This window comes from Cervus canadensis, chromosome 21 (assembly GCF_019320065.1).
Source record: "Cervus canadensis isolate Bull #8, Minnesota chromosome 21, ASM1932006v1, whole genome shotgun sequence".
Taxonomy (NCBI): domain Eukaryota; kingdom Metazoa; phylum Chordata; class Mammalia; order Artiodactyla; family Cervidae; genus Cervus; species Cervus canadensis.
In genome coordinates this window covers 54,716,380-54,735,819 of record NC_057406.1, presented here as the reverse complement: position 1 = coordinate 54,735,819, position 19,440 = coordinate 54,716,380, and the positions used below count along the sequence as shown (strand labels likewise).

General features: G+C 50.1%; 1 protein-coding gene and 1 long non-coding RNA gene across 2 annotated transcripts in view; one reads left to right on the top strand and one right to left on the bottom strand.

Moving 5' to 3' along the window:
- Positions 1-14,677, top strand: part of SYN3 (synapsin III) — a 465,440-nt gene extending 450,763 nt beyond the window's left edge. The window contains exons 10-14 of the mRNA XM_043441347.1: positions 794-896; positions 5,806-5,940; positions 6,916-7,003; positions 10,198-10,486; positions 14,068-14,677. Coding sequence (XP_043297282.1) covers positions 794-896; positions 5,806-5,940; positions 6,916-7,003; positions 10,198-10,486; positions 14,068-14,200 — 748 coding nt within the window. The 3' untranslated portion in view covers positions 14,201-14,677. The remainder of the gene's footprint in view (positions 1-793; positions 897-5,805; positions 5,941-6,915; positions 7,004-10,197; positions 10,487-14,067) is intronic.
- Positions 7,867-14,797, bottom strand: LOC122423889. The gene is made up of 3 exons (XR_006264236.1): positions 14,673-14,797; positions 9,272-9,356; positions 7,867-8,223 (listed from the first exon to the last, which is right to left on the bottom strand). It is a non-coding gene; the product is annotated as an uncharacterized LOC122423889 (long non-coding RNA).
- Between the last annotated feature and the right edge of the window lie 4,643 nt (positions 14,798-19,440).

Here is a 19,440-nt window from a genome sequence, read left to right as displayed (position 1 = left end):
CGCAAGGCCGGGAAGATACAACCATCCCCTTGTTGCAGGGTCAGAGTCCAGCACTGAGATCTTCTCCTGCAAAGCAAACGGGCCCTGCAGCCATCAAGTGGCTGGAAAGGGAACAAAAGCAGCGGGTCCAGAGGGCCAGGCCCCCGGGCCAGGCTGGAAAAGCCTGCCAGGCTCCTCTGCCTGCGTGCCCCAGGCCAGGGAGAGAATACACCCTTTGTCCCCGCAGGCTGGGCCTGGGAGGGATTTCTGGGGCCCTTCAAGCAGTTTTCCCAAGGGAAAAGGACTTCAGGGGCAGCTGGGGTCCAGGACAGCTCCAACTGGGGGCAGGATAAGCTCCCCAGTACTGGGGGGCCAGCAAAGTCCTGGGGAAGGGAAGGAGGTCAGGTCTCTGAGATCCCCCGCCCGCCCCCCTCACTCCTCCCTCTCATCCTGCTTGTCGCCTCCCTTCCTGGCTCCCTCTCCAATCTCTCTCCCTCTGTGTATCTCTCTCACTGTCCATCTATGTCTCTGCCTTTCTTTTTACCCATTCTGTCTCTCCCACTGCCTCTGTTTCTCTCTGTCTCCATTTCTCTGCCTTTCTGTCTCTCTCGCTGCATCTCTGTCTCTTATGTCTTCCTGTCTCTCTCCATCTCCTAGTGGATGTGTTTGTGTGTATGTCACTGTCTGTCTCCTAGCCTGTTTTTTCTGTGGGTGTCTCTCTGTGTCTCTCCTTCCCCTGTCTCTGCATCTCTCGCCATCTGCTTCCCGCCCCTGCCTCCTGTCCCTCATACTCACTGTCTGTCCATCCCTGCAGGTACAGGCTGTGGGTGGACAGCTGCTCGGAGATGTTTGGTGGCCTGGACATCTGTGCTGTCAAGGCTGTCCACAGCAAAGATGGCAGAGATTACATCATAGAGGTGAGCGGTGGAGCGGGAGTTCCTCCTGGCCTGAACCAGGCCCCTGGGCAGGCATTCCAGAGGGAAGGAGTCCAAGTGTGACCTCCAGTGTGGTCCGCTGTGTCTTAGGTCATGGCTGGGGCATGAGCAGCCTAGGCCTCAGTGAGCGGCCCCCAGGGGCTTCTCACCCACTGCCCGCACGTACCCCCATCCACCCCCTCGGCTGCATCTAAAGCCTTCGTGCCCTTGGTCCTGCCCTGGACGTCAATGACGTTGGGCATGAGGTTTGACAACCTTCCAACACCTGTGGCCCTAACGGTAGGGGAAGGGCCCTGGGCCAAGAGTTGGCAAGATTCTGTCCCCTCCAGTCTCTCAAATTTTCTTAGTGTCCAAGCGGGTAAAGAGGACCCACTTCCACAGTCACCGTGCAGAGAGTTCATCATCTGTTCAATCAACAAACACATATTAGGGGTTCCCATGGGCCTAGTGGGGGGCAGTTCTGGAGACAGAGCCCTGAACAAGACACATACGGGGTGTGCCGGCCGGGAGGATGGTACACTAGTAACTGCAGGGCGCTGATGGTTAGGAGCGGGGTGAGAACGGAGGGAAATGTAATTGTATGAGAGGGGCTCAGAGGGGCTGGAGTCCTAGAACCGCTCCCTCAACCTTCCTGCTTCTCACAGGCCAACGACCCCCTGCTGCCCTGCAGAGCTGGCGCCTATGGGTCCCTGTGGGCCTCCCATCCCCCCGCCCACCCCCATGACTCCCTCCCCAGGCCTCCCCCGATCCCACCGTCCCCCTCCCGCGCCATGGCTCCGCCGTGTCTCTCCTGACCTCACAGCCCCGCTCTCCGCTCCTAACCCTTTCCCGGCCCCCACCAGAGCCCATGGCTCTCCATGGCTTCCCCTGAAAAGGCTGCGCTGGCTCCGAGGTCCCTCCCCACCGTCACGGCTCTACGCTCACACACCACCCCCACCCGTCCCTCCAGGACTGCGCTCCTGTGGCCTCCTGCTCACACCACAGCGGAGAGGGCGGTGCTGACACACGGCCAAGACACGTGAGGGAGCGCCCTGCGGCTGCCCCCTCCCCGGGCGTGGGCAGTTAATGGGAAGCACATGGCTGGGATGACCGCGAGAGCCGGCTGGTGCTCCAGCCCCGTGTCTGCGCCACTCCCAGGACCCGCAGCGAGCCAGGACCAGTGCCTGCAGGGGTGGGAGCCCTGCTGGTCTCCTGCTGCCCTGCCAGGAAGGCATTTCTCCCTCCCCGAGCCTCTAGACTGGCCAACTCGGAGGTGGAGGGGAGGGAGTCCAGGGCGGGCACAGCCCCTCTGCCCACTCTCACCCCCAGGAAAGCCCGGTAACTTCCAAGGATGAGTTACCATCTATATTAGCAAGTTCAGTCCTGCTCTAGAAAACAACTCTCAGGAGTTCCCGCAGTCCAGTGGTTAAGACTCCATACTTCCAATGCAGGGGATGTGGGTTTGATCCCTAGTCAGAGAACTAAGATCGAACATGCCGTGCGGCACAGTCAAGGAAAAAACTCTCCCCTTGAGTCCAGTGGCCACCATACCTGAAATCCCCGCAGCAGCCCCTTCTCGGGGGATACTGCAGGAGCCAGGAGCGGAACCACCATCCTGCACACTTGCTTCCGAGTCAGACCCAGGCTGCTCCCTGGAGGAAGGAGGTGCCCACCTTCCTGAGGACACCTGGGCACTTCAGATCCATGCCCAGGGCATTGCATCTCCTGAAGCCCTCCCTGGCCCTCCTGCCTCTGCATCTCCTCATGGGACCATCAGACATGAACTCAGCTTTGACACACACGTGGTCACTGATTCATTCACCCATTCATTCATCCACTGTTGAGCTCCTCCTCTGGGCACCAGCCCCCCAGTCAGGTGATGGGGATACGACCGTGAGCAGGGTAGCAGGGACTCTGCTCTGGAGCTTCCATTCAGAGAGGGGCCTGCAGCCAGCAGATGAAGGACTCCTGAGCTGCCTCCCTCTCCCTTCTGTGAGTTTAGTTCCTTCTCTCTCGCTTTAGCATTATCTCTGCCCCTGAGAGCTCCTGCCTCTCTGAGTTTCCTCAACTTTCACTCTTAGGAAACAAAAGTTTGTACCCGTGGGCCCAGGCTCCCTGCCTCCAGACATTCAGAGGGTCAGGGATGAAAGACCTTCCACATCTGAGAAAAAAAATCGTGGGTTTGGACTTTTAAGAAACAAGAAAACAACTTCTCAAAAATGTTTCAGGGTGGGGAGGGGGGGCAGGAAAGAATGGCTTTTCAGCCTTTCTTTTCCCTCAGAAACATTACAGAGTTGTTTCCCTTGCTTTTTGGTTTACAGTGGGGTCAAGGGAGATAGGGAGCTTTTTACCAGGCAGATAAAAGGTATTTTAAAAAACAAAGACAGGATCCAAAAATACTGATTTCTTTAGCCACCTCTGTGGTGAGAACATAAAATTTGTGGGACATGTTTTGTGAAGATCCTCACAGTGAAATACTCAGGGGAAAGACCCTTGAACTTGTCCTCCATGACTTGTCCAGGGAATGACATTGCTCACTGGAAAAATGCTTCCCTGGGGAGACCAGAGCGTCCACTTCCTTTAGCTGTGTCCACCGTGGGGACTCCAAAATGCTCTGACCTCAGGTTCTTTGTGGCGGCTGTTTTCCACTGTAGGGAATGTAGGAAAAAGAAACCAGAACAAAAAAGTGTGGGCAGGCAGGGTCAGGAAGAAAAAGGACAGAGCTGTGTACACTCAGACGCCACAGTTACAACTCAGCTCAGCCCACATTGACTGAGACTGTCCATGTGCCGGGCAATGGGATCCAGGATGCCAAGGACCCAGGCTCAACCCACAGGGAGCTCAATTTGCTCACAGAATCTGCATTCACATCCTTGAGTTTGCTTTTCAGCTTCCCGATCATAATAGGGTTTCCCTGGTGGCTCAGTGGTAAAGGATCCACCTGTAATGCAGGAGACAGGTATGATCCCTGGATCGGGAAAATCCCCTGGAGAAGGAAATGGCTTCCCACTCTAATATTCTTGCTTGGCAAATCCCAGGGACAGAGAAGCCCAGCAGGCTACAGTCCATGGGGTCGAAAAGAATTGGACACAACTTAGCGACTAAACAGCAACAACTATAGTAGGTGCTTTAGATTAATGGGCTCCTAAAAGTCCCAGATGCAGGGGTCTTCGCAGCTGGCCAACCCCCTCAGGTTATAGTTGAGGAAAACAACAGGCCCACAGACGAGAAGTGAGCTGCCAAGATCACACCGCGAGTCCCTAGGAGAACCAGAGCCTGGAAGCCAGGTCTCCTGTTCCCAGCTCTCACCTCAGAGAGCTGGTCAGTGATTGTTGAGATGTAGAAGGAGTGCTCGTCATCTGTCCTGGAACTTGCTACTTCTTTCACCCTCAGCTTTCCCATTGTGATAAGAACAATATGGTACCTATCTCAAAGAGATACTCTGAGATTTATGTGAGATCTCCACCCAGTGCTTCGAACAGCACCTGGCACCTAGCAAAGCAATGCAGCACTTACTAGTATCCTTATCGATGTGAGCAGGACTTGTCCTTCCATTCAGCAGGTACTGATCAAGGGCACACCTGTCTGGGTACAGGGCCCATCCCCAAGCCAGGGGCTCACAGTCTGTTTGGGGAGACACACAGAAACAGGAGATGGTGAGACAACCAAAGCAAGAATGGCAGGAGTGCCAAGAAGGCTTCACAGAGGAAGGACCAGCTAGATGTTCCTGACAGATGAGAAGGGCTAGCCAGATAGAGAGTGGGCAGAGTCAATGACCTGCCCAAGGGATGGGAGACAGAACCCAGTGAGTCCAGAGCTTGGGAAAGGGGGAAACCAGACAGAGAATCAGATGGCCGTGAACTGGGTGAACAGGCTGGCTTCCTATAGCTAGGGAGGAGACAGAGAGCCCACCAAGGCCCCACCCTCCACCAACCCACCCAAGACCTTCTACCTCTGTCCATGCCTAGGGAACCACCTGGATCATTGGCCTATATGACTGTGGGCAAGCCCCTTCCCATCTCTGGGCCTTGGTTTCTGCATCTGCCAAAAGAGTGGATGCACAAATATGATCGCTCAGCATGCATGCATGCCAAGTCACTTCAGTCGTGTCTGACTCTTTGCGACCCGGTGGACTGTAACCCACCAAGCTCTTCTGTCCATGGGATTCTCCAGGCAAGAATACTGGAGTGGGTTGCCATGCCCTCCTCCAGGGGATCTTCCCCACCCAGGGACTGAACTCGCATCTCTTACATCCCCTGCATTGGCAGACAGGTTCTTTACCACCAGCACCACCTGGGAAGCCCCTGATCTCTCAGGGCCCCTCCCATTAGAAGTGTGCCTGCTTTGAGAAGCAGCCTTCTCCCTGTGGAAGAAATTTCTCTGCAGTTTATTCTGCTAGAGTCCAGGAAAACAGGCCTCGCCTTTTCCCTCTTCTCTCAGAACCTTGAGTTGACTCCAACCCGTGTCAGTTTTTTATCATAATTGAGCCCCTTCCTTCACTGCTTCCGGCTTTGTGGAAAACCTTGACCTTGGGCCAAAGTTCAGAAAGCTGGCTCCAATCCTGGGTAGGGGCCGAGGTGGGAAAGGAGGGGGCGGAGACTGGCTCCCCAAAGAAAAGAGCAGAAAAGGTCAGCAAAGGCTCCCCGCCCTTGGTCGCATGTCTGAGGCCCAGCAAATACAGACTGAATTGAACAGAGTCCAGGGAGTTGATTTAGACTGAACTGCGGGAAATCGGCTGTCTCCACGGGGGTCATTTCCAGCTGAGGCGCTGGGCTGGGGATTTGCATGGAGAACACTGCCATCTAGTGTTCGCTTCTGTCCTGAGGTCTGAGCCCACCCTCCTGGGACGCGCTGCTCAGCTGCCAGGCTCCCCTGGCACGAGGCTCCTTCAGGACTCCTTTCTCTCCCGCAGGTGATGGACAGCTCAATGCCCCTGATTGGGGAGCACGTAGAAGAGGACAAACAGCTGATGGCCGACCTTGTCGTCTCCAAAATGAGCCAACTCCTGATGCCAGGGGGCACGGTACCCTCGCCCCTGAGGCCTTGGGTAAGAGAGTGTATAGTCATGTGAGATACTTGGCTGTCTGGGAGTGGGTGCCCTGATCCAGAGGAGATGCATTCAGGGAGGAACCAACTTGGGAAGAAAGGAATGGGGTGTGGGTGGGGCTGGGCTTGGGGGAGAGTGTGTACCCCTGCTCCTGACAGGGACATTTGGGAGGCTCTGAGGGGCCCTTCCTCTCTCTGCCACCCTGGAGAGAAAAACGTGGTTTCAACTGGGCTTTGAGTGTCTGCAGGCAGAGATTATTAACATAGGAAACCAGGTGTCCCCTCTGTGCCCTCCATCCCGGGCCTGAGTGGTGAGCAGGGTGTGTGTGTGTGTGTGTGTGTGCGCACACACGTGCACACTCATGCCCACATGTACACACATGCCCTTTGTGGGCTTCCAGGGCACCGGTCAATAGGGACTCTTGTGTCTTCCATTTCCTCATCTTCCAACCTCTTCACGCTAACACAGAGCTCCTGTCTTTCCTGATCCTCACCATGGGTTACCAGATGATTCTCCAAAGAACTTGCTAGATCTCCAGCTTTCTGGAAAAGCAAGTCTCCAAACCTGATCCCCCTTTTCCCCCTCAAAACAAATCTGTGATAACAGATGTCAGAAAGATGCTCGTTCTCAAGAAGGCCACTGGCTTGGAGAAGGCATGGGGCAGCCTTCTCCACTGGAAATGTTCTGTCTTGACCTGCTTGGTGATTACACAGGTGTCTCCACATGTAGAAACTATTTGTGTTGTGCACATTAGGTAAGTTTCACCTCAGTAACAATGGAGAAGGAAATGGCAACCCACTCCAATATTCTTGCCTGGAGAATCCAATAGACAGAGGAGCCTGGCGGGCTACAGTCCATTATACAACTAAGCAACTGAGCACCTCAGTAACAAACAGATGTTTACAAATCCTGCCCTCCCACCGAGGAAGTGAATGGTTGTAGTGGCCACAAGTCTTCTTTTCTCTTCTGCTTTAGGCGCCTCAGACTAAACCAGCAAAATCCCCTGGGCAAGCCCAACTGGGTCCTCCACTTGGACAACCCCAGCCACGGCCACCCACACAAGGTAGGACCCGTGACGAGCCACCCGCCAAGAGAGGCCATCCAGCAAGGATGCCGGAATGCAGTGAGGGATCCACATGTGACTTCCCAAAAGGCACTCTGGAAAGCTCCACATTAATACTTAATCACCAGACTTACTCCCTTGCTCTGTGTGCAGAATGAATGAGACCATGAGGTTGTCACTCCCTTAAAGTCAGGAAAGGAGGGAAGAAAGACAGAAAGTAAATGTATTAAGTACCTAGTATGTGCCAGGCCCTGTGCTAGGGGCTTTCCCATTTATGGTCTCATTTTCAGCTTCCTAATGTGTCAACAATGAAAACAGGGGTGTTTCCTTTTTACAGAGGTAGGTGTTAAGGCTTTGTGCAAGGAAGCACAAGAAAATGGCATGTTTACAAGTCTGGTCTTTCAGATCTTCTAGAAAGTGCCTGTTTCCTAGCCACTGGCAGTGCCTGATTATAGATTTATGAGCTAGCCAGCAAGAGTGAGAAAGAAAAACGGAACATTATATAGAACCTTGTCAATTCGAATCATTCCTCAAAAATATCCCAGTGTTACTAAATAAATGCCACCATTTATCAGAGAATGGATGAACTGTTGATGACAAGATGAAAGGAGATTGTGGCGGTAACTAACCCCTTCTCTCGGGCTGCCAGCTGCTCGTGTGTTCTCACGCTCAGGCCTGGGGCAAGAGTCACCCGTGTCCTCTCTCGATGTCAGAACCTTCCAGGCACCCTCATGGCTCTAGTGCCAGCTTGGGGCCTCGGGACAGCTTCACCCCAAGATGCCAGGCCAGGCATTTTCATGGTGGTCTTTTAATAATCTGCTTTAAGACCCATCAGAAAGAAAGTACTACCATCACACTGTGACCTTCCCAGGCGGTTTTATCAAAGTAATAGATTCATTTCTTCTTGAGAAAATCAGCCTTGGGCAGCAAACAGCTTCCTCTTCCACAGGTCTTATATAAAACATCCATTCATCTTTCTCTTCTGTGTGTCTCCTCCTGGAAACGCAGAAAGCGTTTAAGAAGAGGGAAGTTGCAGGACTGACACAACCATGTACCAGTGAACACTGAGTCCTTCTTCAGGCAGATGCACACGTTTGAATCTACTTACAATGTCTCAGTCCTCTGGCAGACTTAGGCAAGTTACCTCACTTCTCAGAGGCTCAGATTCCACAGTGAGGAAGGAGGAGATGACATGCGCCTGTTTAGTAATGGGGAGCTGCCTGTGAGATAATGCAAGAGAAGCAGTTATAAATAGCAAGGTGTCCCAGTGTGGAGGTAGTGCTCAGTAGGTGCTAGTAATTTACTGCTGATAACCATCACTCAGTCGTGTCCGACTCTTTGGGACCCCATGGACTGTAACCCACTGGGCTGCTCTGTCCGTGGAATTCTCCAGGCAAGAATACCGGAAGGGGTTACCATTCCCTCCTCGAGGGGATCTTCCCTAGCTCAAGGGTGAAACCCAGGTCTCTTGCATTGCAGGCAGATTCTTTACTGGCTGAGCCACCGGGGACTTTGACTGTTAAAAGCTCACTATTCGAGACTTCCTTGGCAATCCAGAGGTTAGGACTCTGCGCTTCCAGCTCAGGGAGTGCAGTGGGACCAAGATCCCACATGCCACACAGTATGCCAAAAAAAAGAAAATCTGGGTCCAAAGAGATGTCAAGTAGATGGAGAAACAGGATAGGGATCTCAAAAGGAGACAAAAGGGATTATCAAAACCTTTGAGGCCAGCAAGGATGCCAAGAACTTATTCTTACTGGATTTTTCTGTAAGGAAAGCAGTTATGCTGATAGAGACACTGCCAGAATAAACTCCTATATCTTTTAAAACTCACTATTAATAATTTGTGTCTTACTAAGCTTCCCTGCTGATTCAGTGGTAAAGAATCCAACTGTCAATACAGGAAACACAAGTTCAATCCCTGGATCAGGAAGATCCCCTGGAGAAGGAAATGGCAACCCACTCCAGGACTCTTGCCTGGGAAAATCCCATGGACAGAGGAGCCTGGTGGGCTGCAGTCCATGAGGGTCACAAAGAGTTGACCACAACGACTAAACAACAACAAAAAACACAGCAATGATAATACACATGTTGTTCTTAATGAGTGTCACCATTAAGAATACTTACAACTACTGCAGCCCCACTGCCCTCCTGCCAGGTGATAACTCTGATTATAGAATGTTCAAAAACAACTTATTCATCACCCTGCCAGGCTCTGGCTGTGTCTCTGCCCTACCCTCTCCTTTCCCACTCTGCCCCAAGACTTACTTTTTCAACCACATTTGCACAGAGCACTTCTAAAACAGAGAGCTACTGTATTCTTGTTTCCTTTCCGGCTCAGAGTAGAGACACACTGGATAAATAAAGAGATATTATTTTAACGGACAGGAGGCGAAACATACTTTTAGTGAGTTGAAAAACAATCAATTAAAAACCAATTAGGATAATTAAAGAAGATGCTCATTGAATTAACATTTAGAGTAAAAATAACAAGGCTAATTAAAACACAATGCTTTCATTGATTTCCCAAATTAACAAGATCACATTATTAACTTGTTTTTTGAACTCACTACTCATTTTCAACTCAGTGAAAGTGAAATTCTCTTTTAAGGAACCTCATCATCTTTTAGCACTGATCCTGTGCTAAAGCAAATACTAAGCAAATACTATCTATATATAAGTTAACTTTTTTCTATGTGCTCAAACAAAAAGTATTATTTTTTTTTTTTTTGCTTTGCCAAGAAGCTGAAAGAAAATAACTTTGAAAAATAACTATGAAAAGACATAACTGAAGTGACTTAGCATGCAAGCCTGCTCCCTTGGACAGAGCAAGGACTCCTTCCTTTGCCTCAGGCATGTATTTTTATACATGCCAAAATGAAATTAACCCACAAATACTGTTTTATAAGCTGCTTTCTGTCTAGCAGTATATATTCATATTTAGCTTATATTATCAACAACATCCCATGTCATTTAATATTGTTCTGCCACATCATACATGATGACCATAGCACATTCCATTACATGAATGTATCTTAATGTTCCAGTCAGTTCCCCTATGGTTGAGTGTTTGTATTGTTTGCAGTTTTTCACTGGTAGGGAGAACCCTGTAATGAACATCCTCGAAGTGACACTTGTGCACAGCCTTATTTATCTTAAAAGAATTTGAACGGAATCATTTTTTCTCCCTGCAGGGGGCCCTCGCCCAGTTCAGTCTCCTCAACCCCCAAGATCTGGGAGCCCCTCCCAGCAGAGGCTCTCCCCACAAGGCCAGCAGCCCCTGAGCCCTCAGTCTGGATCGCCACAGCAGAGATCGCCAGGGTCTCCCCAGCTCTCCCGTGCATCTGGAGGCAGCTCTCCAAACCAGGCCCCCAAGCCGAGCACACCCCTTACCTCGCAGCCCCGGCCCCCCGTGCAGGGCCGCAGCGCCTCCCAACAGGGCGAAGAGGCCAAGAAGCCAGCATCACCCCATCCCCATCTCAAGTAAGTGCTGTGGGACCCGGGAGGGCTGAGAGTGGACTTGGGGTGTGGGCAGAGCTGGGCTGGCTCAGGGTCAGGGACTCAGAGCAAGACCCACCAAGGCCTCACCCCAACTTTAAATGGGTAAAAGGAGGCCTAGAGGATGGAACCTGGGTGGCAGGTAGGACCTAGCAAGGCCAGAGCATAGGTTAGGCCCCACTGTGATCCTCCATGTATACCTGCATCAGTTACTTCCTGCTGCATAACAAACCACCCTGAAACTTAGTGGCTTAAGAAAGCAACCATTTTCTTTGTTCATAGTTTTTTTTTTCATTTAGTCACTTGTACTGAGTTTGGTTCAGCTGGGAGGATCTCCCAATGGTCTCTCCTGGAGAGTTACCAGATAAAATGCAGGATGCCCAATTAGATTTGAATTTCAGCAATGAATAATTTGGAGTGTATACCCTCAAATATTGCCTGTGCTTAGTCGTTCAGTCATGTCCAACTCTTTGCAACCCCATGGACCATAGCCCGCCTGGCTCCTCTGTTCATGGGATTCTCTAGGCAAGAATACTGGAGTGGGTCGCCATGCCCTCCTCCAGGGGATCTTCCCAACCCAGGGATCAAACCCAGATCTCCCGCATTGCAGGTGGATTCTGTACTGTCTGAGCCACCAGGGGAAGCCAAATATCGCACAGGTTAGACTTATGCTCAAAAAGTATTTATTTTTAATCTCAATTTCAAACTTAACTGGGTGTCGTGTATGCTTGCTTACTAAAATCTAGCAACCCTGCTCTCCTGGGATTGCTCATACGGCTGTAGTTATCCAGCAACTTATCTATGGCCGGACAGTCCAAGAGGGCTTCCTGCACACATCTGGTTGTTGGTGTCACCTGTCAGCCGAGCTTCTCTCTCTCTCTCCTGGGCCTCATCCTCCAGCAGGCTGGACCCAGCTTCCTCATGTGGTAGAATTACATTCCAAAGGGCAAAAGTAGAAGCTTTGAGGCCTCTAAAGGTCCAGGCTTAGAAGTTGCATGATGTCATTTCATCCCATCATAGGCTTTTGATAAAAACAAGTCGCATGGTCAAGCCCAGATTAAAAAGGTGGGAAAATAGACTCCTTTTTAAAACCTTATTTATTTGTCGGGCCGTGTTGGGTCTTAGTTGCAGCGTGTGGGATCTTTCTTGTGTCCCGCAGGCTCAGTAGTTGTGGCGCACAGGCTTAAGTTGCTCCTCGGCATGTGGGATCTTAGTTCCCTGACCAGGGATCGAACCCATGTCCCCTGCATTGCAGGACGGATTCTTAACCACTGGACACCAGAGAAGTCCCGGAAATAGACTCCTGATACAAGGACCTGCAGAGTCACCCTGTGAAAGGCTAGATGACCGGGGCGGAAGTGAAGGTTCCATCCCCGGGCACACATCTGTTGTCTCTCTCATTCCCTCTCAAGCCTGTCTCTTGGTTTGAGGTCAGAGAGAGAGACCCCAAATGTATTTTCTTTGGAAAGTTTTTCCTTTCCTTCAACTCCAAACAAGCTAGCCATAATTTTTCAGAAGAGTTAATATATTCACCTGGTTCAAAGATCTAAAAGATGTTGATGTTTTTATTGAAAACCCTTACCTCATTCTCATCCAATGCTTTCCTGCCCCCTGCTCCCCAGAGGTAACCACTTTTGTTAGTTCTAGTGTGTTCCTCCAGTATTTCCTTATGCATATACGGAAATATATGTTCTGGTTCCCTCCTCCCACTTATTTACATAATCAGCAGTGTTCACTATCCACACCACTCGCTGCTTGCTTTTACATTTAGCAATACATTCTGGAGCTCTTCCACACAGTTCATTGACGTTTTCTCCTTTTCACAGCTGTATAATTATTCCACTGTATAATTATACTACAATTTATCTAACTAATCCACTGTAAGTGGAAATTTGGTTTTCTCTTACAAAGAAGGCAGCAGTGAATAGCCTTGAAAACACGCCTTTTCTTATATGTGCAGGACCAACTGTATAGAAAATACCTGAAATGGTATTGTTGGATCAAAGGATAAATGCAGTTTTAGCTTAGTAATATTACCGAGTGGTCCTCTAGCAGTAGGCTTAGAGGTTGACAGCACAGACTCTAGTCAGACCCGCTTTGGGTTCAGTTTGAAGTCTGCCACTTAAAAGCTGCCTGACCTCAGAAAGAAGTTACTTAACCTCTCTGTGCCTAAACTTCTTCACATGCAAAATGGGGACAATAGTGTTTACCCCACAGGGCTATTATAAGAATTAAGATGAGTGTTTGCACAGTTGGTGCTCAGAATGCTGCTGGCTCCATATGTGTGTATCTGTGGCTGCCTCTCACATGTGGAAAGATGCAGCCCAGCTAATCATGGGACAGACAAGAGCTCTGGATCTTAAGCCAGGTTTGAGCACTAATCTTGTAGTAACCTAGCTGTGTGTGTGTGTTAGTCACTCAGTCGTGTCTGACTCTTTGGGATCCCATGAACTGTAGCCGCACCCCCTCCAGGCCCCTCTGTCCGTGGAATTCTCCAGGCAAGAATACTGGAGTGGGTTGCCTTGCCTTCCTCCAATGGATCTTCCTGACCAGGGAGCAAACTTGAGTCTCCTGCATTGCAGGCAGATTCTTTACTGTCTGAGCAATCAGGGAAGCCCAGTAATCTAGCTAACAACACTTGAATCTCCTGGTTGATGCTGTAAAGTATGATTTAGTTCAATTCAGGTCAGCAAACGCCTACTCTGAACTAGTCTTGAATAACACCCTGAGTGGAAAAAGCAAGGGGTAAAAGATAGCCCTGCTCTGAAGAAGATTTCAGTTATTTAATGTGATGACAAGAGCCTGCGTGCATCTCTTCCTATCTTTCACCCCCACTAGACTGTGAGCCCCTTGAGGGCAGGGCCTGAATCTCATTCACGTCTGGAGCCCTGTCACCTGGCATTAGGCTTGCACAAAGAGTCAAACACCGCCTTTCAGACAGTAGGCACTGTGAGAATTCCAAAGCGCACTGGAATTGGCCATGAGAGCTTCGGGCAGACTTGGAGTGGAAGCCCATGGTGTCGGAGCTGCACGAGGCCTGAGGGTGGGCTGAACCAACCCTCCATCTCACAGATGGGGAAGGAGGCCCCACTCAGTGCCTTTCCTGCCCACGGCTGGAGGAACAGATGGCAGGAAGGGCCTGGAACACAGACCCTCTGATCCCCAAGCTGGTGCTGGAAAGTCTAGGAGGAGCAAGCCTAACCTGTCGATACCACACCTTTGAGTTTGCCAAGCGGGTCTGTGCACCGAGGCCGGAGAGTGGACGAGCTGCTCTCCACTTGTGCCTGCAGTCTGAGCAGCCTGTTTTTGTGGGGAGAATTTGAGCCTTGGATGTTCCCTTGTTCCTTGCTATGAGCCCCAATTCCTGCACCTAAAAGAGGAGGCTCCCAGGAGCCACCTGGCGGGTTAACTGTGTGTGTGGTGTAAGTGTGGGGATGCCTGGCTGTGGGGCTCAGTATCCTTGGGGTGATGGGGTTCATCCAGCTGGCTCCCAGACAAGCCCCAGGACTCATTTCCTGGGGAGTCCAGCCATGTCACCCCCAACTTCCTTTGCCTTTCTCTTTCAGCAAATCCCAGTCCCTGACTAACAGCCTCAGCACATCTGACACCTCCCAGCGTGGGACCCCCAGTGAAGACGAGGCCAAGGCCGAGACCATCCGCAACCTGAGGAAGTCTTTCGCCAGCCTGTTCTCTGACTAACCCTGGTCAGGCCTCTCCTGCCCCACCCTCCATCTCAGCCTTGGTTCCTGCTGGGAACAGAATGGAGGGCCTGAGAATATCCTTTCCAAATGCCTTTGATCCAGGAACTGAGTCCATGTGTTCCCATTTCCCTTTGCCGTGGCATTCCAGCATCATCCAGCCAAGTGGTGGGCATTTGAGAGCCTCCAGATTCCTCAAAATGGGCCTTAAAGATGGGTGTCACATCCACCTTCCTGCCCAGATGCTTGCTCCCCTGCCTCAGATATCCAAGTGAGACATCAGTGTGACTGGTTTTGACATTGCTTGTTAGTGTTTCGCTTGCCTTTGGGAAGGGCCCCCTCTGAGCCTTGCCCCCATCTCCATCAAATGCAGATGCTGAAGTCAGACCTCAGCAATGTAGGAGGCAATAACCTTTTGACAGTGTTCTACAAACAAAAGGAGAAAAGCCCAGCCAAGGGAACTTAGCACCTACCCTTGTCCGTTCCATCCAAGCTCAAGAGACAGGCCTGCCGACCAGGCAGACCCAGGCCCCATCACACGCGCCACCAGTGGATCTTGAGGACCGCAGAATGAATTCAGACCATGGGACACGCTGAGCCTTTCAGAACACAACAGAAACAGAGGGGAGGCTTTGCAAGACCACTCACAGCCAGCAAGCTATCCTAAGTTGGACAGCCAAGAGCAGACCCCGGGTTCTTTTAGGAATCACGACTAGTTCCCAGAGGGAGAAGATGTCCTCAACTAGTCAAGGCCCCCCCGCCCATTCTGTGTTACACCACCGTTCAGTCTCTCTGAATTCCCACCAGGAATGCTGTTTCCCCCTCAAGGACACACAAGGAACCAGAGACAGCGAGCAGGCAGATGACACAGGATCAGAAAGTGCGACGACAGTGACTTCTAGCTCGGTGCTTCAGACTGAGCAGCAAGGCGTTGGTAGGTTACTCAGTTACACAAGGGCTCCCTGGTCAAACGTGCTTAGGAGATACTGTTTTGGGTTTGCTTTCTGAGCTCGATAGTACCTATATCACAGGCTCTTGGAAGTCCTGTAGTAAAGAAATTAGCTTTAACTTTGTTTAAGCCAAACTTATTTGACTAAAAAAGTTAACTGCAGAGCTGGAAAATGTAGCCCTGACTCTCTTCCCAATGCTTTTTCTCCTGCATCAGACTCTTCTGGGGCGGGGCAGGGGTGGTGGGGGGGTGTCCTGATCACCAAGCACCTGGTGCTAGAAACATCGTTGGTGCCAGAAGCAGCCTCTGGCTCTAGAAAGCACTGAGGGTATTAGAACATAGCCGCTGTCCCCTTACATCCCACTTAGCAACTTGAGGGGCTTCCCTGATAGCTCAATTGGTAAAGAATCCACCTGCAATGCGGGAGACCTGGGTTCAATCCCTGGGTTGGGAAGATCCCCTGGAGAAGGGAAAGGCTACCCACTCCAGTATTCTGGCCTGGAAAATTCCATGGACTGTAGTCCATGGGGTCGCAAAGAGCTGGACACAACTGAGAGACTTTCACTTTCACTTGCAACTTGAGACACGTCTTCCCCTTACTGCTCACAGGGAAGGGAGAGAGGGAGGTGGAAATGAAAGCGTCCTTGGCCTGGAGCTGCACTCTGAATAAAAGAATGCAGAGAACTTGTCGGGCAGGTGTAACACCACAGAGCCATGTGTTTTAGGAGATTAAGAAGACAGGAAATACACGAGGCAGTCATTGCTCTCCCACTCTGGAAATAAGACAGGAAGAAGAAATCAATCTCACCCAATTCTCACTTAGCAATAAAATACAGCCCAAAATACACAACGAAGTGGTGACAGGCTAGACAAGGTTCCTCAAAGCATAGGACATGGCCATGGGCATAAGTCACTTCATTTAAGGCTAGAGGAGTCAGAACTTCTGCTCATCAGGCCTTGAACCTGTGTCTCTGTCAACCTCGCTAAGTGTTTGGAATGCCCCTTGAAGTCAGACCTGCCCTGAGCTGTGTGGGAACTCTGTTGAGCGAATGGTGCTGGGGTGGAAGCACCACACCCAGGGTGGCCCCATAAACAATGGTGACATGGCTTACATTGTCCCACTTTCCTGTATTCTGTCCCCCTCCCTGAGAACATCGGAACAAACACCAGATATTCCAGTACAGTTGCACACACTCACTTCTCAGGCTAGGCATCCTTGTTTTTATAGCCATGCCGGGACAGCTCCAGAACATGAGACAAGGTTATAACCAACACATTGAAACAAATTCTCCCATTGGTCTGTGTGTGGATGCAAAGACCAGGTATGGTCCTTTGTGACAATTAGTCCCCAAAATGGACTGGTTTCTCATGTAAACTAGCACATGTTCCCTCCAAACATTTAACCTTTAACAATTGTGATATTTTTAAATGAGAAGGAACAAAACAAAAGGGGCAGAAGAGTCACTCTGGAGAGATTCTGAAAGGTCGTGTTTGTTCGTTTTTGCTTGGTTTCACAACTCTGATCCAAAGAAAAGCCAGCATTTCCTATCCACACTGACTTAGGCCGAACCAGGACAAAGATCCATTTGGTTTGTGCTGACCTGTAGCACAGTGAATAGAGAGTTTAAAATGCAGCCCCACTGGACACCTCCACCAGCTGCAGGAAATACCTTCTTCCAGATTTTCCTCCTAACAGCCTGACTAAAGGGCACTGTCACTTAACTGTCACATCAGCTTTCGAGGGATACTGGAATCTACATGTCCTTTCTCTTCCATTCATCCTCTGTCCTCTTTGTCACGCCCCCTCTGTCCCCTGGTTCAGTCCCTGCTGATGGGGCAGTTAGTTCTACCTTTCCAGAATTTCAGGGTGATAGGCCTTCACGCCCATGGTAACAAACACAGTAGTAAATCCCATGAGCCTGGACATCAGTGACCTTCTGGAAGTTCTCATCTGAATTTGCAATGAAAGGAGCTTGAGGGGAAAGCAAGCTGGTGCCGGCAACTCGTGAACAAGCTGTGTGGGCGCGGCACACAGCACCGGCCGTCAGCACACGGTCGGTGTGCAGGACGTGTGTTAGACTGGCCCTTCTAGAAAACTGTGCAATCAACAAAATGCAAACCAAGTGTTAAAAGTAAAGAAAAAGTTTGTCTTTCCTGAGAGTATCAATGTGAGGAAGTCACTTGCCCAGGAAAAGAATTAAACCAATAGAGAGATTAATGAGATAAGAAGCTGAAGAACACCTGTGGTCCACGGGAACAAGCCACGGGTGAACTGACTGCAGGGCCTCCACAGCTGGGAGCAGAAGGGACGCGGTGCCACTGTCAGCGTCAGTCAGGAGGCGTGGTGAGCAGACCAGGGCAGTACCAAAGCTTGTCCAACTTCAGACCCAGGACCCAGGGGTCCCTCCAGAGCACCCAATACACAGCAGAGCCCAACTCTGGCCATCCCGCCCCCCACCCTGGCTCCGTGCTTCATGTTCAACTGCGTAGAACAGGTCGGTGGCTCATTCGCTTTTGTGTGTTCAGAATGGGTGAAAGGATGCAGGTTAGGGTACAGTGTAAGCATGTGAAGTCAGCCTTGCAGATACAAGCTGTAATTCAATTATGCTGGAGGATTAAATAGCTCTGAGAGCACTTGCATATGCGTGGTTTTCTTTATCCAAGCAAGCATGGGGACTGGTTACTAATTATCCCCACCAAGTGTCAAAAGTTGTCCTGGACTCCAGGGCAGTCACGGATTAAATCCTGTTTGAGTCCACCATGCAGACTTTGATAGAAGGTGGCACTTTGGGTTTGCTTGCAGACAAACTGGAAGGTTGCACGATAAGCAAGTCAAACCAGCCCATTAACCAAACACAATGCAGAAAGGGCACAGAGGCTCCTTTGTGTTTCCACAAATGAAACATGCAGCCACAAGAGAGGAGACTCGTAGATTCTGTTCAGAACCCTCTCAACTGGCAGGCCAGGAGGAAAAGAAGAAAAAATTTTTTGAAATTTTAGTGTGTCATAAAAACCAATCTAAACATTCCTTCTACAGTTGTATGAGAAAAGAGAGAGAGAAAATTCTTTAAAATCCTAAGTATCTTTCATTATTTCTATTCTGATTGGTCCTGCTGCTGCTAAGTCGCTTCAGTGGTGTCCGACTCTGTGCGACCCCATAGACGGCAGCCCACCAGGCTCCCCCGTCCCTGGGATTCTCCAGGCAAGAATACTGGAGTGGGTTGCCATTTCCTTCTCCAAGGCATGAAAGTGAAAAGTGAAAGTGAAGTCGCTCAGTCGTGTCCGACTCTTCGAGACCCCATGGCCTGTAGCCCACCAGGCTCCTCTGTCCAGGGGATTTTCCAGACAAGAGTACTGGATGGGGTGCCATTGCCTTCTCCACTGATTGGTCCTACTACTTGTAATTTCAATTTCCAACCTATCATATTTAAGTATCTGTTCTCTCTGGTCTTTTGTTGAGTCTGGAGCAGAAGCAAATTAACATCTCCTTCCCTCTTAATTAACATTTCACCTGCTTTGCTCTGGGATAGCAGAAACTTCCAGTGCTATAACCTGTTAGGGAATCCCGAAGAGGGCCATTTAATTAAGATGAAACCTTGTCATGTGACCTAACTAATGCTTCCATGTTTTATCCACTCCACATTTTCTGCAGTTAACTGGAGGCTGTCCAAAGGAGTGTTAACCCTGCCTGGCTCCTCCCGAGGCTCTGTAATTTGGCAGGGTAGGAGAAAGACAAACCTTGGTTCAGGCTCCCAAGTATAGAGAGCAAAGGGGAGTGTCAGAATCACAGAGATATTAAGCTAGGCAGTGATCTCAGGAATTGGAGAGGCAAGCTACAGTGAGAGAAGACAGATATCAGTTTTTTGTACCTAGGGAATCACAAAATCTACATTGTTGAGAGGCTACCTGCCATGATTGATTCCAACCATGCCAAACCAGAGCTTTCATTAATAAATGGGGGGTGAGGGGGGTTGGGGGTGTGGCAAACTTCTGTTAATAAAAATAAAGGGAAAAATGAGGGCCAGAGAAAGTCCTTAAGGCTACAAGTCAGCAATATGGAGCTGCATCTACCACGGCGCTCATCCATCACAACACATCACAGTGACATCAGAAAGTCATGCAGCAAACAGGCTACAACCACACCATGACTTCATTCTCATCATTCACCAGCAACACATACAGCTTAACAGTCTCAGTTTAATGAGAAGAAAGTGGATTTTATAAGCTTCTAACTATGAGCTAGTTAAGAGGAAAAGCTTTGATGGTGGTTTTAAGAACTCAAAACAAACTAT